The sequence below is a fragment of the Haliotis rubra genome, unplaced genomic scaffold (genome assembly GCF_003918875.1).
Source record: "Haliotis rubra isolate DU_JTF1 unplaced genomic scaffold, ASM391887v1 Scf84, whole genome shotgun sequence".
Lineage (NCBI taxonomy): Eukaryota > Metazoa > Mollusca > Gastropoda > Lepetellida > Haliotidae > Haliotis > Haliotis rubra.
The window spans coordinates 1,054,666-1,081,776 of NW_025767568.1; the positions used below are offsets into that span (position 1 = coordinate 1,054,666).

At 39.0% G+C, this 27,111-nt stretch overlaps 1 protein-coding gene across 6 annotated transcripts in view; it reads left to right on the forward strand.

Annotated features, from left to right (window-relative positions):
* LOC124262443 (phospholipid-transporting ATPase IF-like) overlaps positions 1-21,666 on the forward strand; it is a 126,826-nt gene extending 105,160 nt beyond the window's left edge. For 5 of the 6 annotated variants that reach the window (XM_046696928.1, XM_046696927.1, XM_046696930.1 and 2 more), the window contains 20 exons: positions 758-839; positions 2,751-2,866; positions 3,768-3,923; positions 4,405-4,589; positions 5,550-5,692; positions 6,275-6,378; positions 6,891-7,004; positions 7,660-7,782; positions 8,002-8,150; positions 10,459-10,612; positions 10,981-11,083; positions 11,361-11,506; positions 11,995-12,054; positions 12,357-12,484; positions 13,110-13,168; positions 14,257-14,336; positions 14,457-14,522; positions 15,072-15,178; positions 15,855-16,020; positions 20,662-21,666. In XM_046696928.1, the coding sequence (XP_046552884.1) occupies positions 758-839; positions 2,751-2,866; positions 3,768-3,923; positions 4,405-4,589; positions 5,550-5,692; positions 6,275-6,378; positions 6,891-7,004; positions 7,660-7,782; positions 8,002-8,150; positions 10,459-10,612; positions 10,981-11,083; positions 11,361-11,506; positions 11,995-12,054; positions 12,357-12,484; positions 13,110-13,168; positions 14,257-14,336; positions 14,457-14,522; positions 15,072-15,178; positions 15,855-16,020; positions 20,662-20,814 (2,394 nt within the window). In that variant the 3' untranslated portion in view covers positions 20,815-21,666. Of the gene's footprint in view, positions 1-757; positions 840-2,750; positions 2,867-3,767; positions 3,924-4,404; positions 4,590-5,549; positions 5,693-6,274; positions 6,379-6,890; positions 7,005-7,659; positions 7,783-8,001; positions 8,151-10,458; positions 10,613-10,980; positions 11,084-11,360; positions 11,507-11,994; positions 12,055-12,356; positions 12,485-13,109; positions 13,169-14,256; positions 14,337-14,456; positions 14,523-15,071; positions 15,179-15,854; positions 16,021-16,629; positions 16,723-20,661 lie in introns of all 6 variants that reach the window. The other variant, XM_046696929.1, reaches the window with a different exon arrangement.
* Positions 21,667-27,111: the final 5,445 nt, after the last annotated feature.

Here is a 27,111-nt window from a genome sequence, read left to right on the forward strand (position 1 = left end):
AGCAGTACAGCTGAATTGATCATTAGCAAACTATGCAGTTCATTGCACCTCACCTTAGTGGTGTGTAATGTTTAGTACTATAATTGAGCCTTAGTGGTGTGTAATGTTTAGTACTATAATTGCACCTTAGTGGTGTGTAATGTTTAGTACTATAATTGCACCTTAGTGGTGTGTAATGTTTAGTACTATAATTGCACCTTAGTGGTGTGTAATGTTTAGTACTATAATTGCACCTTAGTGGTGTGTAATACTATAATTGTGTAATGTTTAGTATAATTGGCACTATAGTGGTGTGTAATGTTTTTATAATTGCACCTGAGTGGTGTGTAATGTTTATAATTGCACCTTAGTGGTGTGTAATGTTTATAATTGCACCTTAGTGGTGTGTAATGTTTATAATTGCACCTTAGTGGTGTGTAATGTTTATAATTGCACCTTAGTGGTGTGTAATGTTTATAATTGCACCTGAGTGGTGTGTAATGTTTATAATTGCACCTGAGTGGTGTGTAATGTTTATAATTGCACCTGAGTGGTGTGTAATGTTTATAATTGCACCTTAGTGGTGTGTAATGTTTATAATTGCACCTTAGTGGTGTGTAATGTTTATAACTGCACCTTAGTGGTGTGTAATGTTTATAATTGCACCTTAGTGGTGTTTAATGTTTATAATTGCACCTTAGTGGTGTGTAATGTTTATAATTGCGTGTTGAGGTGGATCTTGAAGTTTCAGCCTCTGTACTTTCCTTTTTCTTTTCAGGCAATGCATGTGATAGAAGATTTCCTTGCTTTCATGGTGCTGTTAAACTACATTGTACCTATATCACTCTATGTCACTATTGGTAAGAAATTCTTCCTCTCTCCTATAACACACACATGCATTTTTCATTGCGTTTCCATGAAACACAAAATATACTTTAGGAGAGTGCTGCACTAAGGCCTTTCCATGGCAACAAATCATTGAGGGAAGGTGTCTTCTATTAACAAACACAATTCTCTTTCTTTCTTTATTTTAGAAGGGTTTGTTTACATTAAATGTGCTCAGAAATTTCAGGTCCATTGACACTAATTTGATTGGTGTCTTCAGTTCTAGGACACATAGGCTTCATTGCGTGATGTTTTGTACATATGCAAAGGTGTGGGAAATTATTGATAATCTTGTCTCCTTATTTACCTGGGATTCCAAGATATGAGTCCTTGTCAGGCAAATCGGTGAATTTATTTTATTTTTTAATTAATTTCTTTATTCCTGAGGTATTTTAGAATTGCATTAAATTCAATAATGTGAAAATAAGCGTGAAAGTCTCTTCCTCTATATTGGCCTTTATCTGTGAAAAGTTCTTTTTAATTATCCATGGCATTTGTTAGAACTTTATCAACATGAATATGGAAATATGAAATCTGGAATAAGGGAATTGTCACCGACTGTAGATGCAGATTGAAAGATCTGGTTGTTTTCTCTTTGACAAATAGTATGGTATTATTAAATATTAAAGAGGATGCATTTCTTGGTTCTTGGGAATGTGAGGCCAAATCGCCATGGAGACTGTTCCTCAGAGACTTTGCTCAGCATTCCTTGCTATTCTGGGTTGTTTTTGTGACAGAGTGGTGTACATGTCACATCAAGCTTTAATAATTTAGTGTGCTAAAGCAATTTGCGATATTCTTTACTGAATTTTCAATATGTCAACTTGTGTGCCATGTTAGAAAATTGGCTGTGCAATTCATCATGAATCAGGATGATGCTTGTGGTTGTCAGTTTGTGTATTTATGTCAGTTTTGTGTGTTTATCGAACACCTCTCTATCCTAGTTGATAGAGCACCTGTCAGAGAGGGGAAGCTAGGTGGTTTGATCACAGGCTGTGTCATACTAAGAGATGGTATATATATTTCTACCATCATGATGCTCGGCATTTTAGGGATAAAAGTGACTGGTAAGCTTGAAGTTGTGAAGGGTTTCCTTATTAACATGAGGCATGGTATCTGAGATGGCGAGCACAATAGAACCAGCATTTTTCCTGAGTAGTTTAAGCAGCCAATACACATATTCTTGCATGTCAACTTTGTAAGTGCAGTTACTTTGAACAAGGTGTTAAACCCTATTTGACACATAATTTGATATCCATCACTTCCTTAAGATTGATCAAATCATGGGAGGCGGGAGGTAATACCATGTGCAGATTGTGGATCAAAATATTTTTGCAACAAAGTGCAATGTCTGTTCTTGGTGTTGTCACAAGCTGCTCTAAACAACATTGGCATAGATTCAACAGCCTGTTTAAAGTGGGCGCTTTCTCTAATTAGGAGATAAACATACTGTGTTGGAAAATCAGAGGTATATAACGAAATCATAATAGCATAGCGTGAGGATTTAAATACAAAATTAAGAGGGGCGGTGGGGTAGCCTAGTGGTTAAAGCGTTGGCTCGTCACGCCGAAGACCCGGGTTCGATTCCCCACATGGGCACAATGTGTTAAGCCCATTTCTGGTGTCCCCCGCCGTGATATTGCTGGAATATTGCTAAAAGCGGCGTAAAACTAAACTCAGTCAGTCAGTCAGTACAAAATTAAGAGCTATTATAATTTTCGTATATACCTCTGATTTTCCAACACTGTATGTTTATCTCCATTCTACCATAACTGCATTATTAAGATTTAAAAAAAATACATTCTGTGTTGGAAAATCAACTCACTCATTCACTCACTCACTCACTCACTCTCCATTATTACCCTCTTGATGTCTCTGTATTACAGAAGTCCAGAAGTTTGTTGGGTCCATGTATTTTGGCTGGGACATGTTGATGTATGACGAAGCTACGAATGAGCCAGCAAAAGCTAACACCTCTGATCTTAACGAAGAATTAGGCCAGGTAAGTAAGTCAGTGCCCCTTCATACTGTATAGGAAATATGTTACAGTTCTCAGAGTTTGTTGTTGATCTTAATCTTACTGTAGAAATTTCAGTTCTAAAGTGTCTTCTTGTCTGAAAAGTCTTACCCTCATTTTTTACAAAGATGTTATTAACGAGGACATGCATCATGTCATGTTTTATTTTCTCCATGGATCAGTGAATGAATTGCTTCTGTTACGTTTGTCTTGTGGAACAATGGTGTTCAAAGTAGAAAAAAGTCGAAATGTTGTGATCTAAATGAACTTGGTTCTTTTCTGAGACTGTAATAAGTCAAGCAAAATCTTTGAGTATTTGAGAATCCATACGGTATTACATCCACTTGTCTCAAATATTTTATGTGAATAAGGAGCAAGTTCTTTCCTTGCAGTTCTAAAGTAAATCTAAGCCTTACTTAGAATCTGTGTTGCACCCATTGATCTGGGTAGATCTGTGACCAACAATGGATCTATGTTCCACCACTGATCTCATCCCAACCACGGATCTGTTTGAATGATAGATCAATGTTCTACCACTGATCTTGGTAGATCTGTGACCAACAATGGATCTATGTTCCATCACTGATCTCATTCCAACCACGGTTCTGTTTGAATGATAGATCAATGTTCTACCATTGATCTTGCTGCAACCATGGATCTGTTTCCAACGCTAAATCAATGTTCTACCATTGATCTTGCTGCAACCATGGATCTGTTTCCAACGCTAAATCAATGTTCTACCATTGATCATCATGTATTGTAAAGTTGTAAAATATACTGTTTCTTAACAATCTGAAATGACTTTAGAAATAAAAAAATGTTTAACAGTAAACAGTCGATCATGGTGATCGTAACTTACTCCTTTTGTTCTTCTTTTGTTCACCAGGTGGAGTTCTTGTTCACAGACAAGACAGGGACTCTCACGGAGAACTACATGCAGTTTCGGCAATGTTCTATTAATGGTGTCCAGTATGAAGAGGTCGGAGGTCAGCTTTATCACCGGAGTCAAGACGGACAACCTCAAGTCATCCATAGTCTTTCAGTAAGTTGCCACTCTACTGTGGTGAACCCTTGCTGTGTATTCATCTTCTTATTTCTGGTGAATGATGGATGTTTTGTCTGCACCATTGCTGCCTTGAATATAGAATCTAGGTCAAGCTGTCAGGTGTTTTAATACCATATACCACTCAAAAGAAGTTAAGGGCCATTTGATTCTAGTATTTTTATGACTTTTTTTTTTATTATCATTATTTATCTTGTCATGGTGGTGGGGTAGCCTAGTGGTTAAAGTGTTTTCTGAAGACTGGCGTTTGATTCCCCACATGGGTACAATGTGTGAAGCCCATTTCTGGTGTCCCCTGCCATGATATTTCTAGAATATTACCAAAAGCAGCGTAAAACTCACTCACTCACTCATTAATGTTGAATAATTACAATTTTTATGGACATACAACTTCTTTATTCTGTATAGGCGACGTTTCGACAAAGATTCTAATGTCGTTGTCATGACTTCCGTATTTCAGGGAGAGGTGGAGGAGTTCTTCATGGTGCTGGCTTTATGTCACACAGTACGAGTTGACCGCAAGGCGGGGTCCGGGGTAGACGTGGAGGGCGGGGCTGCTTCCAGCATGTATAGCGACACCGGGGATGAATACCTGTATCAGGCATCATCTCCTGATGAGAAGGCTTTTGTAGAAGCCTGCAGCAGGTGAGAAGATGTAACCTTTGTCAGGTTGTCATAATGTGTTTTGACTATCAAAGACAGAGAAGGTTACTGTGCATTTGGTTGAACTTAACTCACAAGTGTGAGGTAAGGTTTTAGAGAGTGTGCTGAGATGAAAAATGTACAGCTATTATAAATAGTACTGATAGTGTATACTGTTAAGTGTACAGAGGCTTGTAACTCTAAAAACTGCCATCAAGGTATATACTGTCACTCGGGGTCTTAGTACGAACTCTCCTTTTATATAGTACTAAGACCTTGTCAATGACAGTATATACCTTGATGGCAGTTTTTAGCGTTTAAGCCCCTGTGGTTAAGTGTAAACAACTAGAAAAAATACCATCATAAACATAGGAACACTCTAATTTTTATTGTAAAACATTAACGTAAAATGTCAAGTAATACTGCTTTCATTTAATTTAAACGAGTGAGTGAGTGAGTTTATTTTTACGCCCCACTCAGCAATATTCCAGCTGTATGACGGCGGTCTGTAAATAAGCGAGTCTGGACCAGACAATCCAGTGATCAACAGCATGAGCATCGATCTGTGCAATTGGGAACCGATGACATGTGTCAACCAAGCCAGCGAGCCTGACCACCCGATCCCGTTAGTCGCCTCTTACGACAAGCATGGGTTACTGAAGATCATTATTCTAACCCGGACCTGCACGGGTCAATTTAATTTAAAAACTACTATAAGTGTTGTAAAGTCTGTGTATGACAAGATTCAGCAACACAACAGAATTCCGTGTTTGCAAACTCTCAATTGCAGAAATGAATCAAAAGCGGAACTAACATGTCAGAGAGACTGAAGATCTGCATTCAGATTCATCTTGACAGCTAGTTCTTTGTTGAAGTTGTTTTTTAATTTTTTTCCCATGTCACACACTTAGCATATATATGTTATAAAAAGTAATTTCAACAGTTTACATGTGTTTGTTTCAGACACGGTATTATCTACCATGGTATCCATGACGACTGCATGGAAATCACGTTAAATAAGGAAATGAGGCGTTACAGGGTTTTACAAGTTTTAGATTTTGATCCAACCCGCAAAAGAATGAGTGTGATCCTCCAGAGTGAACAAGGTATATATATTTCTGGAAGAATTAATGAAATATAGTGTTTGTTTAGCCAATCAAATTATGTGGATTGACTTGACGTGTTTTTGTGACTTGGGTAGTGTATATCACCTTTTTCCGAACTCTTCATCTTCATCTTGGTCAGTGTCCATTGACTAGAAGGGCATGAAAAGAATGCTGATTTACTTTGAAGTTTGCATTATCCTGCTGTCCCAGCTGCCTGTAAATGTATATTTGTAAAGTTAAAGTAAATGTCTTGTGACACAAAATGTCAGATTTCCATCTCTGAGTCCATGAGTGAGTGAGTTGGGTTTTACGCCACATTTAGCAATATTCCAGTAATATCACGGCTTGGGACACCAGAAATGGGCTTCACACATAGTGTCCATGTAGGGAATCGAACCCGGGTCTTTGGCGTGACGACCAAACACCTAAACCACAAAGCTACCCCACTGCCTGTCAGAATCCATGAACACTGACAGCAGAGAGCATACATACTACAATGTATTCCCCTTTGTCAGACATATTTACACTCAGCAAATGAGTTTCGAATGAATGCCGTGATGTTCGCTCATCTGTTTTTTGTAGATAAAATAGTATTACTGTGCAAGGGAGCGGAGTCCGCCATATTGGATCGGGTGAAGATCGGGGAGAAAGACATTGCACAGAAGCATGTGAATGAATATGCTGTGGTAAGCTGATTACGTAGTTGTTCAAACATGTTTGTTTTAGTTATATATCATCATGGACTGACCATCAAAAGTTTTCTCTGTCTCATTTTCTTGAATGGCTGTGTGAAAGCAGTCTTTCAAAATAATGTCAGCCAGAGATTGTATTCAGTGACGTATTGGAGATGACATGACATATATCAGCATGAGTTGACAATATTTGATTGGCACCAGGGCTTGCTACTTTCTTCGTTCATACACAGAACTAACCAGTGTTGTGGATGCAAAAAGTTCAGCTTAAAACAACAGTGGCAGAAAGACTAACGTGTAGTCTCTGAAGACGTATAATATTCCTGATATAAATAATTCCATTTAAATTGACAAGGAGCCCCAGTGAGCTGGGGCATTCAGAAGGCGAGGAAACATAGACTTGCTCCATTAGGGATTTTTCGATAATGTGTTATTGTCTCGGCTGTCATCATAAAATGAAGAATGTCTTGATGCTAAGGAAATAAATTCCCTAATTATTTTTTCAGCTTGGTTTGAGAACCCTTGCAGTTGTTAAACGAGATCTTTCTGAGGAGGAATACAAAGTCTTTGAAGAAAAACTCCATGAAGCTAGGACAGCTCTTCAAAACAGAGAAGAGAAAGTGAGTTGGAATTTGTAATGACAAGCTCGGATGGGATGGAAGAGAAGTCCTAGGGTCAGCCAAACCACGAGAGAATGGGACCCTATCTTAAAATTCATCTCCGGCAACCTATGTTGGTTGTGACTGATGTGGGGCGGTGGGGTAGCCTAGTTGTTAAAGCGTTGGCTCGTCACGCCGAAGACCCGGGTTCGAATCCCCACATGGGTACAATGTGTGAAGCCCATTTCTGGTGTTCCCCGCCGTGATGTTGCTGGAATATTGCTAAAAGCGGCGTAAAACCAAACTCAATCAGTCAGTGTAATTAATGCAACCATTCCGGGCCCCATTTCACAAATATATCGTAGCGCTACGACTGTCATACCTCCTATAGTGTAATGTAGACTTACGATAGTTGTAGTGTTACGATAGCTTTCTGAAACAGGGCCCTGACTCAGTGCCTTGATTGGTGTGTGTGTGTCATCATACCCATGATATCAATAACAGGATTGTCGGGTCCAGATGATATCAAAAACAGGCTACCGTTACAAAACTGAAATATTGCTGAAAATGGCAATTAGCACAAAAATAATATTTTGAAAATAATGAGTATTAGTTCTATAGGCCTGTCTCCTAGTGTTGAGTCCCTTTCTACAGGTGCTTTGTTTGTATCCTAAAGCTGGACAGAGTGTTCGACCTGATTGAGCAGGACTTCCAACTGCTGGGCGCTACAGCTGTGGAGGACAAGCTGCAGGAGGACGTCCCCCGGACCATCCAGTCTCTCCGTAGGGCAGGCATTAAGGTGACCTCCATATGCATCAAGCTTTTTTACTTGATTTTCTCTTCTTGGCTCAGAATCAGGGTAATAGTTCAGATAATATAGCACTGTTTAACAGAGTCTTCGCATTCATGGTCAAGTAAACTGATATTAAATGATTTCAGTACAGAATCATAATATTTCATTTATGTGACATCTTATGGTTGTAGAGTGACCTATAGTTGTGTTGCCATGGTTACACAGGTGTGGGTGTTGACGGGGGACAAGCAGGAAACAGCAGTCAACATCAGCCACTCCGCAGGTCACTTCCAGGCTCAGATGAATGAGTTGGAGCTGACCAAGATGACGAAGAGTGAGGACTGCAGACTGAAGATACAACACTACAGGAGACAGTAAGTCACATCCATCACCTAGCCTGGTGGTTAAAGTGTTCGCTTGTCACGCCAAGGACTGGGTTCGATTCCCCACATAGGTACAATGTGTGAAGCCCATTCCTGATGCCCCCTGCTGTGATATTGCTGGACCATTTCTAAAAGCATCGTAAAACTAAACTCACTCACCCATTCACTCACTTCACCTTTGATGATTGCATCCCAGCCTAGCTGACCGTGCCCATGCTGCCACTGACTAGTTCGCCTGACCCAGTTGGTTATATATACACTGTCATGTCATGGCAGTAAAACTTCCCACTGAGTTATTACATTACTCACAGAGTCAGATGCGACAGTAAAGCCTGCTAGAGGTACTTGTCCAGTGAGACTGTGACATTCAAAATCGCTTATGGTTTTAATAATAGTAAGATACAAAAGTAAGAGTACACTTCTTTTTATCATACTTTACAGATTTATATAGGTGGGGAAATGCTTTGCAAAAAGAAATTTATTTATTTTTAAATTATTTTTCTCCTCCACTTCAATCAAAAAGGTTTAGTGTAAAAGAAAAACAACACAAATGTAGCTTTCAGCAATGGGAACTTGAGGAATCAGTTCTGTGTCTATTCTCCCTTTCAATTTACTATTAAGGAATGACAACACACTTTAATGCCCTCACAAATGCGCCTAGTTTCCAAAGTCCTCAAAATGGATATGGAACGTCTAATGACAGCTCTTTGAAATATATATTGCAGTCGAAAACCATCTCACTTCACCTTGGAATATATGTTTGCCACTGTGACAACATGGTGTTTAGAGGGAATTAGAGTTTCCTCCCTTCTCCTCAAACAGTAATAACTAATGGCAGACCTACTCGGCTTCCCTTTTCCTGTCATTCCAACATGCATTACTGAACTAACAGGCAGCAAACGGAGGTGTTTGCCTGACTTACAGGATTGAGAGATAACTGACCTCCTGACTGAGGTGTTTGCCTGTATTACAGGATTGAGAGACAACTCTGACCTCCTGACTGAGGTGTTTGTCTGTATTACAGGATTGAGAGATAACTCTGACCTGCTGACTGAGGTGTTTGCCTGAATTACAGGATTGAGAGATAACTCTGACCTGCTGACTGAGGTGTTTGTCTGTATTACAGGATTGAGAGATAACGTTGACCTCCTGACTGAGGTGTTTGCCTGTATTACAGGATTGAGACATAACTCTGACCTGCTGACTGAGGTGTTTGCCTGAATTACAGGATTGAGAGATAACTCTGACCTGCTGACTGAGGTGTTTGCCTGTATTACAGGATTGAGAGATAACTCTGACCTGCTGACTGAGGTGTTTGCCTGTATTACAGGATTGAGAGATAACTCTGACCTGCTGACTGAGGTGTTTGTCTGTATTACAGGATTGAGAGATAACGTTGACCTCCTGACTGAGGTGTTTGCCTGTATTACAGGATTGAGAGATAACTCTGACCTGCTGACTGAGGTGTTTGCCTGAATTACAGGATTGAGAGATAACTCTGACCTGCTGACTGAGGTGTTTGTCTGTATTACAGGATTGAGAGATAACTCTGACCTGCTGACTGAGGTGTTTGTCTGTATTACAGGATTGAGAGATAACGTTGACCTCCTGACTGAGGTGTTTGCCTGTATTACAGGATTGAGACATAACTCTGACCTGCTGACTGAGGTGTTTGCCTGAATTACAGGATTGAGAGATAACTCTGACCTGCTGACTGAGGTGTTTGTCTGTATTACAGGATTGAGAGATAACTCTGACCTGCTGACTGAGGTGTTTGCCTGAATTACAGGATTGAGAGATAACTCTGACCTGCTGACTGAGGTGTTTGTCTGTATTACAGGATTGAGAGATAACTCTGACCTGTTGACTGAGGTGTTTGCCTGAATTACAGGATTGAGAGATAACTCTGACCTGCTGACTGAGGTGTTTGTCTGTATTACAGGATTGAGAGATAACGTTGACCTCCTGACTGAGGTGTTTGCCTGTATTACAGGATTGAGACATAACTCTGACCTGCTGACTGAGGTGTTTGCCTGAATTACAGGATTGAGAGATAACTCTGACCTGCTGACTGAGGTGTTTGTCTGTATTACAGGATTGAGAGATAACGTTGACCTGCTGACTGAGGTGTTTGCCTGAATTACAGGATTGAGAGATAACTCTGACCTGCTGACTGAGGTGTTTGTCTGTATTACAGGATTGAGAGATAACTCTGACCTGCTGACTGAGGTGTTTGCCTGTATTACAGGATTGAGAGATAACTCTGACCTGTTGACTGAGGTGTTTGCCTGTATTACAGGATTGAAAGTGTCCCGGACCAGCAGTACGTGCTGATCATCGACGGCCAGAGTCTGTCTGTGATGATTACGGAGCTGGAGGGGATCCTGATGGAGCTGTGTCTACACTGTGTAGCCGTACTCTGCTGTAGGATGTCGCCCATACAGAAGGCACAGGTATCTCACACACAAACTCTCTCTATGTTTTATATACATTATCATTGTCATGCAAACGCTATACCTTCATTAAGTGTAGTCATCACATCAAACCTATTGTCCCACCTGTCACTTTTAAGGCCTGAGATGTCAAAATGATCACCAAAAACATCCATTAATGATTTGTAATTATTTACAGTTTCAGTTTATATTGGTTGTAAGTAGCCTTTTGTAATGAATGGATATTTTGGCCGTCAATGTATTCACACCATGGTTTTGTTTTGTTTTGGGGGTATTCTTTGCAAAAAGGATTAATTGAAATGTAATACCTTATCATAGACAATCAGAATTGAGCATCCTTAAATATGGGATATGTATTGTTGTATCAGGTCGTGCGGATGATCAAGATGTCTCCCACTAAACCTGTGACGGCTGCCATCGGTGACGGAGCAAACGATGTCAGCATGATTCAAGAAGCTGATGTCGGCATTGGTAAGATAGTCATAGCATCAGCCATTTGTTGATAGGATTACATACTGTTAGAAAGGAGCTTGTGCACTTCTACCAAAATGGTGGACCGTATCCTGTTTGCTGCAATCTAACGTGGCCGAGTTCCGAGTCAATCTTGATGATCCTCATGTCATATGCATGGTCACAGCTGACTGAATAACCTTTGATGACTTCACTAAGATGAAGTGTTTATGTTTGATTTGATGCTTGGAAAAGTGAATATGAATCTGTTTATGAATCTGATCACTTCCTGTTGCAGGAATTATGGGAAAGGAAGGGAGACAAGCAGTGCGGAGTTCTGACTATGCCTTCGCCAAGTTCAAGTTCCTGATGCGAGCCTTCCTCATCCATGGGCACTACTTCTACGTTCGTATCGCCACCCTTGTACAGTATTTCTTTTATAAAGTAAGTTATTGTCCTTTGTACATTGTTGACAAGCTGCTCTTTTGTTTCCAGGTGTAAATGGAAATCCTTCATAAAACAAACTGCGTGCATGAACAAATTGTTTCAAAGTTTAATGTAAGTCCAAGATAAGTGCTAGAGCTTCATGCATTTAAGAGTACACACATGCACATGTATCTCCCAAGGTAAGCTTTATGCATTAGCAAAGTGTTCCAAGGTGTAAGACCCGTGACGGTCCGGGTTAGAATATTAATCTTCAGTAACCCATGCTTGTCGTACATGGCGACTAACGGGATCGGGTGGTCAGGCTCGCTGACTTGGTTGACACATGTCATCGTATCCCAATTACGTAGATCAATGCTCATGCTGTTGATCACTGGATTGTCTGGTCCAGACTCAGTTATTTACAGACTGCTGGAATATTACTGAGTGCGGCGTAAAACTAAACATACTCACTCACTCACTCCTAACTCTACTTGGTTTTGTTTCAGAATATAGCCTTCATCACGTGCCAGCTGTATTACACATTCTTCTCAGCCTTCTCAGAACAGGTGAGCCAGCATATGTTACTGATTGTCAAAATAACAGATGTCTCATTGCCTACATTAGAAACTAACTACTGCTGCTTCTGCTATTACTGCCTTGATTATTAATGACTTGTTTATGTTCAGACTTCAAAGTGAAACAAGCATATGTGGTCACATTATGTCCAGTTTGTCCAAAACCTAACTTACAGTGCAGAGATCCATACTTTAGCCCTGGTAATCTGGTGATCACTGGTGTATGTTTCTCTGCATTTCTCTCTACGGAAAGTACTGAATGATGTAACTTGGACATATTTGCCTTGTTTCAGCCGGTGTACGAAGCCTTGTACCTTCTGTTGTATAACATCACATTCACATCTTTACCTATTCTCATCTACGGACTCTTCGAGAAGCACCTCTCTCAGGACACATTGCTCAATAGGCCAGAACTGTACAGGTCAGTTACACTGCAAATACTAGTGAGTGAGTATGGTTTTACGATTCTTTTAGCAATGTTCCAGCAATATGACAGGACACCAGAAATGGGCTTCACACATTGTACCCATGTGGGGAATGGAACCCAGGTCTTTGGCTTGAAGAGCGAACTCTTTAACCACTTGGCTACCCAGCCTAGCCACTGCAAATACTAACTTAGCAGAAGTTGTCTGTCAGTCAGTGTGTTGGCCTAGAAAATGACAAGTCAGTGTGTTTGATTCCTAGTGTGTGAAAATGACAACCTTCACTGGACATTTCTGACCTGGGTTTGATTCCTTAGCCTAGTGGTTAAGTATAGTGTGATACTTGGACAACCTTCAATGTGGAAGCCCATTTCACATTTCTGTAATTGCCTGCGTAAAACTAAACTCCCTGTCAGTCTTATGCTTCTCACAATCTCTAAATATTTCTCTGAAAACAGTTTGCTTTGAGTCGTGTTGTAGGATTTCCTCAGATGTTTGGTTAGCAGTGCCGAACATTATGAGCTGATTTTATTGAGAAAAGTACACAAAAAATACAAATAAATGTGACAAAAGACATTGAACACACATAACTTTTGTCATTATTTCTTTATATTTGTGTTGCAGAAGGATTACCAGAAACAGAAAGTTATCTTGGAGACGCTTTCTGTTGTGGAATAGTTTAGGTAAGTATTACATATACAAAATTTGATCCCTGTGATTCTGGGACAGAATTAGTTCACAACACATAACTGTTACTTGTAAGCAGGGACTAAATTGGATACCTGTGATTCTGGGACAGAATGAGTTCACAACTCGTCACTGTTAATTGTAAGCAGGGACTAAATTGGATACCTGTGATTCTGGGACAGAATGAGTTCACAACACATAACTGTTACTTGTAAGCAGGGACTAAATAGGATCCCTGTGATTCTGGGACAGAATGAGTTCACAACTCGTCACTGTTAATTGTAAGCAGGGACTAAATTGGATCCCTGTGATTCTGGGATAGAATTAGTTGACAACACATAACTGTTACTTGTAAGCAGGGACTAAATTGGATCCCTGTGATTCTGGGACAGAATGAGTTCACAACTCGTCACTGTTAATTGTAAGCAGGGACTAAATAGGATCCCTGTGATTCTGGGACAGAATTAGTTGACAACACATAACTGTTACTTGTAAGCAGGGACTAAATTGGATCCCTGTGATTCTGGGACAGAATGAGTTCACAACTCGTCACTGTTACTTGTAAGCAGGGACTAAATTGGATCCCTGTGATTCTGGGACAGAATTAGTTGACAACACATAACTGTTACTTGTAAGCAGGGATTAAATTGGTTCCCTGTGATTCTGGGACAGAATGAGTTGACAACACCCCACTGTTACTTGTAAGCAGGGATTAAATTGGTTCCCTGTGATTCTGGGACAGAATTAGTTGACAACACCCCACTGTTACTTGTAAGCAGGGACTAAATAGGATCCCTGTGATTCTGGGACAGAATTAGTTGACAACACCCCACTGTTACTTGTAAGCAGGGACTAAATAGGATCCCTGTGATTCTGGGACAGAATTAGTTGACAACACATAACCGTTACTTGTAAGCAGGGATTAAATTGGTTCCCTGTTGATCGGACTCAGTGAACAGACGATGGACAAACAGTTTTGTACATCTATAACTATAAAATATATATGTAAAATAAAATACAAAAAATATGTATACATCTTGCACTACCCACCAGAGCCCCAGCATACTTGTTGTTCTTGTTGTAGGACTCTGGCAGAGTGTTGTAATATTCTTCGGGACCTACCTTCTGTTCAACAACGATGTATCGCTGTGGCCTTCAGGAAAGGTAGGTGTCAGCCCATAGTAATCAGTATCTGTTGTAGGTCACACTAGCAATGTGTACCCATCACGAATATTACTTTAATATTGAGGCCCTGCAACACGTCATGCTGTGTTTTCATTTCAGAGTATGGGGATATGGAGTTACGGGTCGGTCATGGTGCTGTGCTGTGTGTTTATTGTCAATATCAAGGTAATCAACACATTCATCTCTCAGCTTCTTTGAGAGGCATTCAGGAGTTGGGGCACTAAGGAAGGATGACAATATATGGATGAACAACTTCTTTATTTCTCTCCATATATTGTTAATATTGCCGATGTGACGTTAAATATTAACTCACTCACCCATATATTGTTATCCTTCCGTATTCTCTCAGCGTCTTGCTGTATGTTAAACATTGTATTGTGGGAACCTTTGGTGAACATACTACTTGTTTTATCCAAAATACTTGATATGTATGCTATGGAAACACACCAGGGACATAATCCCTTTATTATTTGTCATTCTTAAAGTGATTGATACAGAGTAAACTATGTTTATGATGAACACGCTGATACTGAATTAAAGGATATGGCAATCTATTTTGTAGTGTAGCTTATAGTGGAAATGTGTACATAATGAACCAAGTTTATGGAGAAAGAGAATTAGAGGTCGTGGAGTTGTTTACCTGTTCGGAGTAACAATGTCAGGAGAGGGGTGGTGTAGTGTTCTGTGATGTGAGACTACTGATGTCTACTTCAGTTGGCCCTTGAGACGTACTGCTGGTCAGTTCCCATCATGCTGTCTTTTGGAATCACTTTCGCTGGATTCTTCCTCGTAGTCATCGTGTACAACTTTGTGTTTTGGCCGTAAGTATTCATAGCATTGAGCAGAGAGGGAGTGTGGTTTTAGCAATATTCCAACAATATCACATATTGCCCACCAGAAATGGGCTTAACACATTTTACCCATGTGGGAAATCGAACCCGGGTCTTTGGTGTGATCAGTGAATGTTTTACCCACTCTGCCACCAAACCTCAGTTTGGTGAGAATTTGTTGCTTGCAGACTAAATGTAGTTCTGGTGGTAGGATGTTTGGTGCCACTTTCAGCAGTATTCAAGCTCTCGGATGGTGGTCGGTGAGTCTCAAACAGACCTGTCAGAGCATCATCAAGACACCAGGCATGCACCATAGTCTCTTACTGAGATATGCATGAACCAGTTATAACCTGAAATATTACTGAAATACTAGTACACCTTCAACGGGATTTACTTATACTATTGCAAATAATTTATTGACATCGAAAGTGACAATAAATGTGTGTGTTGTTTTTTTAACATTTTGCTTTTTCTAGTAGTAATGAATAAAACTTTGTTTTTCATTTTCATTTTTCTTTCATACTTTAATATATGGGAATCTGGGTCCCAATCCATGAGACTTTACGACATGAAACGTTTATCATTTGTAGCTCCATGAACGTTTTGTTTGTGAGGGTCCAGGTTTGTAAATTAAGTTGTTAGAACATCTTGTTTTACTGTGTTTCAGATCATGGGCCATGGACCACCCATATCTCCTACAGGTGTTCACGACGCTGTTAGCGTGTGGCACGGCATGGTTGGCCATCCTGCTGTTGTGTGTGACAGCCCTCCTGCCCGACATCTGCCTAAGGGTGTGGCACGACACATTCAAGGTGCAGCCCGCCGAGATGGAGGTACGTGCTGCAGTTCACACTCGTACACACTGCCGGAATGTTTGCAATGTTGGAATCTATCTACCGGTATATGATATTATATAACAAGTAATGTTCATCTTACATGTACCAGATATATCATGCGATAATCAGCAGAACCACAAAGTTATCTGGCGAACAGATAATCGTAACTGCCATGCTTAACATTGACTTACAACTCTTACAGCACTACGATTGCTAAATCTCGGAATGGCACGCTGATGTATAGCATATATAACTTAGCATATTCAAAGTTCAAATATGATACTTTCCATGAAACATAGACAAAGTGATTAAAAGTAGCGTCACTGAGTATTATCAGAATTTCTTCTTGAAGTGGCATGTAGAAACTGGTTTGATGAAGAGGAACAGTTTTAAGGATAAACATTTTCTGCAGATATCAAAAGTTGACCTAAAGTCTGAGTATGTCAATTACACATGGATGATAGATGATCCTAATTTCTCACGACAATCAGTTAAAACAACAATCTTTTGTTTCAAATTAGATCTATATCTCAGTTTATTCCTTTTTAATACATATATATTTTAATATGCAATGTTTTCCTTTCTCTGCTGCCATCTACACCATAGGAGGAACAAGAAGACAGTGACAAAATGTCCATATCTTTTACAAAGCGCTCTGGCAAATTGACAATATCTCAAACAAATCTTATAGAGGACTAGGTAAACGTTATCTCTCTCCTGGTGAACTGTTTCCTATGTGTCAGCTTATGTCATCCAACTCTCACCTGCCAGACACAGATTCCCGGCTGACCAACCGACAATGTTTAGAGAGGCCTTCTCTCCATCAGCATAGTCAGAATCTAATACGAGACTGGTGTCCAGACGCTAGATTCTACTCCTGGCGTACATGGGTCAAGGGGTTTACTGAAACCTTAAGTCTGTAGTAAAGAAGTACAAAAGTTGTAAAGCACCCTAAAATCTTTTGGGGATGTTTGATGATCCATCAGATCTCAACTAAATACATACGCAGATATGTGAGGCACCTCACTGTTTATCACCTTAAATTCCTACACTTTTTTGAGGAGGCAGTTACACTAGTCAGGTTGGCTTGATCCCTTGGGAGTGAGCAAGATAGGCAGAGATCAACAGAGATTGTCAGCTTCTTTTTCTGTAGGTTAATCCACCTGATGTTCTGATAAATAAGGGAATTACAGCCCCTGGAATCATTGAACAGGAGATATAGGTTTGTTAGAGCTGCTAGAATTTAACATGAGATATTACCAACCGTAATTAGAGCCCCTTGAATTTAAGTTGAGACATTACGGTAATTAGAGCCAGGGAATTAGATTTAAGACATTACTATGATTAGAGCCCCTCAACTTAAAGTATAGACATTACGGTAATGAGAGCCTCAGACATATACTTGAGACACTATGGTAATAATAATATAACAATAATAGGCCATTTCTATAGCGCGCCTTTCCACATCACAGGGATATGCTCAAAGCGTAATCAGGTTAAACTGGGACAGCCAGTCATTATAAAGATGGACATAGGTGTGAAATGGGAAGGTATGAATCTCTTACCTGTTCAGCAGAGAAGGCCTTTCTTTAAACCGAGTCTGGAGGTACAGTTGGTCTGGCCCCCTGTGTCTGGCACTTCTTCCTTCACCTCATGTTTACACCATACAGCGTAGACAGTAGCTTTGCTATGGAGAACAGGCACTAGATTTAGATTGCACTCAGGTGCTACTATACCAGCTTTAATACATTTCATTATTCTTAGCTGAAGATGTGCGGGTATGTCAAGTCAGTTTTACATATGTCTATATGTCGCTTGTAAAGTTAAAAATGTACAAATTTCCTCATCCAGGTAGCCCCTAGTTATGACAGTCAGGGGTAAATATAATTTTAGTTAAGAGTAGATATACATTGTTTCTAAAATGATCAAATTAATTATCTCTTAATTCCATCTTTATGACTCATTTGAATTTCTGAAAAGTCTTGTAGCAGTGATCTGTCCTTTCCTGCCTATATACTGTTGTATAGTCAATGTTTGTGGTGTGCTGTCTTGAGCTCCTTAATACCTCTGTATTTCCTGTTATAAGTAGGCAATGAAAATCCATGAATTCTGTTTATGATTTTCATAGTAAGGACATTTTAATTTATTATCTCTAGAAGTATATGTATGACCTTTTTCATAATGTATGGTTATTAATTCATAACCTAAGATTATGTCACTGCTCATCTCATTAACCTTTTTGTTGACTTTTAAACTTTAAATATATTGGATATTTTGAAATATCTGTATGAAAATTTAATGTAATCTCGAAAGTAGATTATGAGTACCTATTTCTATATTGTGGTGCTAAACAGACTCTGAATAGTTTAACTGTTTGGTAGACCCTACCAATGTGATGTTCTGGAGCTGATTATATTCAAAGGTACATATCAGTTTTGTATACAGTAAGGTTAGTCGTACCTTTAGTGATTCCGTCACCACTAACAGATGAATGTCATCCCTCCCCGATGTTTATGTCATCCATGACAGTAACTGTTCTTTCTTCTGCTTCTGTGTATGTCGTCTTCTCCTGTCATCATCTGCTGTAGGAGACTTGCCAAGCCATGTTATTGTGGACCCAATGCTGAACTATGGAAATTTGTTGACAGTCACACTAATTTCAAATCAGTATTTAAGAATTTATATTTTAAAGTAGAGTAGATTTATCTGAGGCAATATCTGGAGTTTAATCTAATTTTATTTTCAATCCATCTTGATAATATTATAAGATACATCGAGATATTACTAAATGCAAAATACCATACATTGTTATCAATAAAGTTATTAATTTCATCTATGAATATTTCATTTTTGAAAATATTTTATATGATAGTCTAAATATTTTCTTAAGATTTTTGAGTTGATGATTCCAAGTGATAGTGTCCAGATGTTTGAGTTGATGATTCCAAGTGATAGTGTCCAATGGCTGACTGTTCTGGCAGTGCACCCACGGTGCACCTCATGGTCCAATTGGCATGTCTCTCCTGTCTCTCCTGTGCTGTTGTAGTGTCTGCCCCCTCTAGATGTTAGTAGTGTGTGTGTCTGTACATAGTGGGCCTCTGGTACAATTACCTCCTGGTTTCCTGCAGCTACAAATGTATAATTGTATAGTGACCAGATTATTCACTCCGGTATGACACCACTCTGTGGGAACTCCTTAGGAACATTCAAAATTCTTGATAGAAATGAGCAAAGCATTCAGACAAAAAACAACCGAAGATAGTTCATTTCCAATTGCAAATTATTTAGGCACCGTATCATATTTTTGTTTCTGAGTGCCATAGCAATTTATTACCAGAATTTATGTTCTATCAAGCATATGTATAGATTCTTTATGGGTTTTCTTTAATTAAAGCTGAGGTTTTGATTTGTCTGTCTCCATTTACTCAGTATTCACGTGGCGACGTAAAGGTATGCCCAGATCCTGAGAGAGGGCCATCAGAGCGGAGCAAAAGTCCCTATTTTAATCAGATTTATAATAACTGACTTATTGTACTCGGGCACTCTTTGACAAATAGGTCTTGGCACTACGACATTTTTACAAGTCTTAGTGCATCATGACAGTCCTAGTTCTAAGATAGCTCTGTGAACCAGTGCCCTGTATATAGTGACATCAGGTGTAGACAACTGTGTCCACACTGGTTGCACTATTTTATTTTATTTTATTTGTTTATTTATTTTTTGTTTATTTTATTTTACAGATATGATTGGGTTTTCTTTCTGTATATATACCCAACATTTCAAAAGTCCTTTGTACTTTTAAATGGGGTTACCTTTTCTTTCAATGTCTGCACTATATCACTTTCCTCAGTCTGGTTGGTGATTAAGGAAGGATTTTAGTGAAATCAGGCCGGCACATGATCAGAATCATATACTGGCTCTGCTCTTAGCAGTGATTTCTTGTTACCATTGAAAGGGGTTTTTTTTCACTTCTATTTTCACTTCTAGAAATATTGTTTTAAATATCAATAGTTACACAACAGAAATGTTGCTTTGAATAATACTATGAAAAAAAAAGATATTTGAAATAGAATAATAATCACAAGGATATTTTCCAATGAAGTTTTGAAGGACAGGCAAGTTTAGTGTAATTCAACACTGGTGTTAGCATATTCAAGCAATATAACCACGGAAGACACCAGACATGGGCTTCACATTTTGTACCCATTTGGGGAACCGAAAATGGGTGATAGGCGTAACATGCAAATGCTTTAACCGCTGTGCTACCTCACCGTCCCTTTAAAGGTCATCGGTTCCAAATTGCGCAGATCAATGCTCATGCTGTTGATCACTGGATTATCTGGTCCAGACACTTATTTACAGACAGCCACCATATAGCTGGAATATTGCTGTGTGCGGCGTAAAACTCAACTCACTCACTCACTCAATGGATGGTAAATTGCAGCACCTTGAGTTAATGTACATGTACCTTGGTAAGTGTCTTGGTGTTTGAGAGAGCTTGGGTGTGTTTTTGTATTTATATATGTCTGACTGTGATGAACAAATTCTATAAATATAAATCTCAAATCCTACTAGACACTTGAAAGACTTACAATACAATCATGCTCATCTACTTACCATATGCTTCTTCTATTGCAGGCATCACAAATGAAACTGAGAAAGGTAAAGCCAGTCTGCCAATCAAATGGTGTGGTGACCTCTAACTCCAAGGTCACAAAACTCCTCAAATCCTCGCACAAGGAAGTGATGGAACTACAGTCTCTCGACCATCTGGATTCCGTCAACGTGTGACATGAACATTGAATCCAGGCGTGTTAAATGAGTTTCCCTCTTGTAAGATTGGTTAAAGATGTTCCTTAATATCACAGACCATGATGCCAAAATGTTCGAGTTAGTTGGCAGAGTGTTTCGGCAGCAACTTTCAAGGGGCATTAAGTGGTTGTCATATTGGAGTGGCATTTCAGCTGTTATTTTTCATTAATGATGCCCATTGACTAGCACATGTCTGACAGAAAACAAACTTCATCGATGGAACCATAACTGCCTCTAAATGAGACATTTTCAAGATCTTGAAGTGAATGAGCACACTACAAGTTGTCCTACATATCATATTTATAGTATGTTGAGCAGCAAACAGACATACTGCATGTACATAAGAATCAGTCCATTGTTTATTTATACAATTCTTCATCATTCATGTAACATATCATTATCACCTCTCTCAAAGTGCCTAAAACTGTTGTCGTAGCAACATAATGACCAGCTCACTGTGGTGACGATCTAAAGTGGCTGTACAATGTATAGAGACCTCGATCCCAAAGAATAAAGGTGGGCCTCTTCAGCCTGTCTAAGTAACTCCAATCAACGCAACTCTTGGTGAAACATTGATACTTGACCAAGCTTAGAAGGATGTTCTGCTGGAGGAGGATAGACAGGCCTGGTTTCAATTATTGTGATGTTGAAATTCACTTGCAATTATCAGGTAGCTAGACTTCAAGATGCAGTTTTGATATGTTGTTATTCTTCAATATTCACTGCCAATGGGAAAAGGTCTTTAACCATTCTGGCCATCAGGATATAAATATTTTTAACTTCCCAATATATATGATCATCGATTGGGACCACTCTGCCCATTTCTGAATACCACATTCCAAGATGATTCTGTTAAGAGACTTTTATGACATCGTCAGTGCTTGGATGAAGAAGGATCCACAGCTTTTTGTCTTCAGGAGATACTAATACTGTTTGGAGCATTTCATTTGACATATTACACTTGTCATCCTCAGCAGATAGTTGTCCGATTAAGTCATGGCTTAAACTGAAGAGGTATTAGGTTGTGGAGCAAATGGTTTCATCTTTTGGACACGGGTAGTGTAGATCCTGTCGCAAAAAAGTCATGGTAGTGCTGCATCTGTTGTAAGTCATGTGTCCTTTTCACATCAAGGTAGGGACGGTGGGGTAGCTTGTCACGCTGAAGTCCGGGTTCAATTTCCCAAATGGGTACAATGTGTGAAGCCCATTTCTGGTGTCCCCCGCCGCAATATTGCTAGAATGGTTTAGTCTCTATTCTCCTACATCTCAATTCGCCTACATCCCATTTCGCATACAAAAACAATGTAGGGATTAGAAAATGTGCTCCAACTCTTATAATGAACCTGGTCAGTGCCATACTAATTAGGTAAATCTTCCAAATTATCCTTACTCATGTCTAAATTACTTTTGAACGACACACATTTTGGAAACAGTAAGCATAAATGGATAATAATATTAAATATTTTTTTTGACAAAATTGGACTTAGTTATATCTGCAATTCCCAAAATTTTGAATGTAAACTAGAAGAGGCGTATAAGCAAGTGTGGTTGCAATCCATCTATATATATAATGCATTACTTATTCATCTGTATATATGAAATATTTCGACTGCACACACTATATGAATATATTTAATTGTAACATATATGTAACCTCATATGCCGCTGTCTGTGGCCTGAGTTGAAATAAAGTTCAGTTCAGTTCAGTTAAAATAAAAAGAAAGGGATTAATGCACAAGCTAAATTGTAAAGGCAATGATGATATGTAGTTAATTTCTCACTGTAAAATACTCAGTTGTTATAAGGATATGTAGTTGAGTAAAGAGGATTGGTACATCCACTAAGAAGTTCAGGCTGAGACAATGTTCGTGGAGAAGTGAGAATGGACATCCGCACAAGTAAAGTTCCTTAACACATGTGATATCATGTTATATGATTTTATATGATGTGAATATCATTGTGATCGGAAAAGGGACAAATAACAGAGTAAATAAATAACAGACAAATCACAGAAATATGTTCTTTAAAAAATGTCTTTTTGTCCTTCCACTTCTTCAACTAGAATAGACCACTTTTAGATCATAGGGGTGCAACTAGTTTACCATTGCGTAATCAACAGTCAACAGACCATGAAATGTTGTTTTAAGACTATGAATTATGAATAATATCAAGCCATTTTCTTTGAGAAACATTAACACACTTATTAGGAAGTCTTCACAGACAAACTACAAGCAATATATACTGGGCATTCCTTCAGAAAACGAGACAAACCATTTGATAATCAATAGGTGGTTTGGGATTACATATCTAAACTAGATAATTTTCCAAACTAAAAACTGACAAAAGCTGCAAAATCAATCATCAGCCTTTATTTTTTTGTGCTTTTTTTCAACAATCCAAAGTATAAATTAATTTTCAAGAATTTTTGGGAACAGTTTACCATTTGGTCAAATCCCAGCACCTTATGCATCCCAGAATGCCAATGGTGGGTCCCTGAGAATATATCAATATTGACCTACAGCAATCTTATCCATACAATCTCATTAGAACTTTCTATCATGGTGTCAGCAATACAGAAGATAGTAAATCATATAGGCATCGACAGACTTGAGGCAGTCACAGCACTACTATCTTATTGTGAGTTGGATGGGGCTTGAAATCCATGTTTGGAGTGGGTCTCCAACCAAACATCATTGCTGTTCCTGTAACCTCCCCACCTAGATGCCTTTGTTGATCTGGGTGCCTTACAAGTACATTGTAGTTGGTGTGACCAAACACTGACATTAGCATCCCAGGTGTGTACAACAGACACTGTTGAAGCTGAGCTGTTGCTGAGCGATATTTGTGATACATTTCCAACAATAGATGTGATAATCTCTGTGTGCATGATGATGACAGTTACCTGTGCTTTGTTATATGTATGTACCATTGAAACTGTATCTTATTGATATGCTATGATAAGCTGCATGCCATTGTTACCATGGTAAGATGAGCTGCTTGGCATTGTTAATATGCCGCCATTGTGTCTTGTTGCTATGGTAAGATGAGCTGCTTGGCATTGTTAATATGCCGCCATTGTGTCTTGTTGCTATGGTAAGATGAGCTGCTTGGCATTGTTAATATGCCGCCATTGTGTCTTGTTGCTATGGTAAGATGAGCTGCTTGGCATTGTTAATATGCCGCCATTGTGTCTTGTTGCTATGGTAAGATGAGCTGCTTGGCATTGTTAATATGCCGCCATTGTGTCTTGTTGCTATGGTAAGATGAGCTGCTTGGCATTGTTAATATGCCGCCATTGTGTCTTGTTGCTATGGTAAGATGAGCTGCTTGGCATTGTTAATATGCCGCCATTGTGTCTTGTTGCTATGGTAAGATGAGCTGCTTGGCATTGTTAATATGCCGCCATTGTGTCTTGTTGCTATGGTAAGATGAGCTGCTTGGCATTGTTAATATGCCGCCATTGTGTCTTGTTGCTATGGTAAGATGAGCTGCTTGGCATTGTTAATATGCCGCCATTGTGTCTTGTTGCTATGGTAAGATCAGCTGCTTGGCATTGTTAATATGCCGCCATTGTGTCTTGTTGCTATGGTAAGATGAGCTGCCAGCCATTGTGTCTTGTTGCTATGGTAAGATGAGCTGCCAGCCATTGTGTCTTGTTGCTATGGTAAGATGAGCTGCCAGCCATTGTGTCTTGTTGCTATGGTAAGCTGCTTGACACTGTGTCTTGTTGCTATGGTAAGATGCTTGACACTGTGTCTTATTGATATGCTATGGTGAGCTGTTTCAAGTGTATTGTTACAATTTGCTGCCTAACATTGTGTCTTGTTGATATTCCTTGGTAAGCTGCATTGCGTTGTGTCATGTTGATATGCTATGGTTACCTGAATGACATTGTGTCTTTTAATGATTCGCTGCCTTTGTGTCTTGTTAAAATGTGCTGCCTGCAACAGTGTGTTGTAGAAATGCTATGGTAAGCTCCCTGACAATGTGTTTTGTTTATATGCTGGGATTATCTGCTTGACATTGTGACATGTTGATATGCTGTGTTAAGCTGCTTGACAATGTGTCTCATCTGACATATGCTGCCTGCCATCGTGTCTTGTTATGATTTGCGATGTGCTATTGTGTCTTGCTGTTAGATACGCTGCTGGACATTGTGTCTTGTTGATGTTGAATTTGAACAGTATTTGTTTGGAGCATTGTGTTAATGGGACCATGTGTACAGTGAGAAAAATGTCTGACTAAACTACAGGGCCTAGATTTCCGAAACGGTTGTAAGCACATTCTTAAGCCCATTCTTAACACATTGGCTAGGATCAAAGTTAGGAATTCGTTTAAAAAATCTATACCCATGTTTCAATGTTTGAATGAGCTGTATAGTGAAACCTGTTTGCCATGCAAATCTTATGAAGTGATTCCAAGTCTGTTCGTTAACTATCATAGAGAGCATGCCAAAGAAACCGACACAGTCATGTCACTTAAATGTGTTGAGATTCACCGATCATAACCATGTAAAATAAATCCACGAAGGTAGAATGGGGAAATGATTCAGTTTGAAACAGGAAATGGACCTTATTTACATTGTACTAATTGTTTCACTAAAGGAGACCCTTTGAATGTTGTCAAAATGTGCCTTCTCAGATGACCTGATGTTTCTCTCCAAACACAAGGATTCCAAAATGTTCTATCAGGATTATTGAGTCACACATATAGTGTTGTTAGACATTGGCATATGGCACAAAAAGAAACAACAGGAGCTGATGTTGTTTTAGGGCTTTTGTTAGTACTGTTAGCACTAGAGAATTTGAAATTAGTCTGAAACAGCTTTGGTTCCCATATATACCAAAAATACTTAACTATTTTTTGTCAGAATTTCTGGATTTCCTTCAGCTTTAAGCTCTCACCATCTACCTCAATATTCTAATTAAAGACATTGTATGGCATTCTCAACCAGTTAATTAATCTCCGAATGTAGTGTTTGATCCACTTTAGATGCTCTTCAGACCTGCCAGTGCTTCCCCTAGTTTAGTACCATCATTCCCCTATGTCAAAGGAAATATCTTTATCAAATCATGCCAAATGTACAGAATGTAAATATGACGAGTCTTCTAGGAAAACATAGTAATGTAAATGCTGTTTAAAGAAGGACTCCTGGTACCAATTCACTGTCTTGGTTTACTGATTGTGAATATGTTCGATGTAAGGAGGAAAAACGTCTTTATTCTCATGTACGAAGAATACATTGTGTTTGTTATGTTTGTCACCTTTGTAAAGTGCCTGCTTCTGCAGTTGACCTGAAGTTGAAATATATGTGTGTGAAACCACAAGGGTGGTGATGATTTGTTTCTTTGAGTTGTTGAGAGGTCTACCTGCCATATTGACTGTTATATTTGTGTGTGCCATATCAGTTGTGTTATTAAGTTTAGATGTGATCTAGAAATGTCTGTTTTGTTTGTGTTGGTAAGTTAGGAAGAGAATCTAAGCTTGAAGTCTTTTCATATTATTATACATTTTGTGTTGTTTATCATTTTACACTGTACAAAATGTCAGGGATCACAAGATGCCATGGAAATATCCAAAGGTTCTCAGGCAGGAGAACTCAAGGTGGTAGAGTAGTCCAGTGGTTGAAGGTTCCGCTTGTTAGGCTAAATACCCAGGTTTGATTCCCTACATGGGTTCAATGTGTGAACTGAAGTTTTGGTAAAAGAGGTGTACAAAGTTAAACATAGTGCCTCACAGTAATTCATGGTGACTCACAATGAAGCATAGTGCCTCACAGTAATTCATGGTGACTCACAATGAAGTGTAGTGTCATACAATGAAGCATAGTGCCCTTCCTGGCTGAGTGACTCTCGCTGAAAGGCCCATACTTGTTGCAGACAGTCTAATTGTTAGTGGTGGGGGATGAGGTAAAACATTCAGTAGATCGCCACCATCCCCTACATTTCATGTACAGTCTCTTTTGGTTACCATTGCTGAGAATTTGCTGACATGCTGAACAATAAGTCTTTTCTGTCATTATTTCAGTTATATCACAGTGTTCGTGACTCCTGTGTATGTAGCACAGCTTCATTTGAAGTCATGGGATATATTTATTTATATTCCTGATTTTTTTCTTTTAAATATATTGTTTAAACTATTACAATCTGTGACTTGTATTTCTGTTAAATGTGTTGTTTAAATTATTACAATCCTTGACTTATATTGTTTGAGCCAATCCATGCTTTGTTGTATTTTTTCAGCACAGTTGTTTTAACTTGCATGCAATAAGTCTGA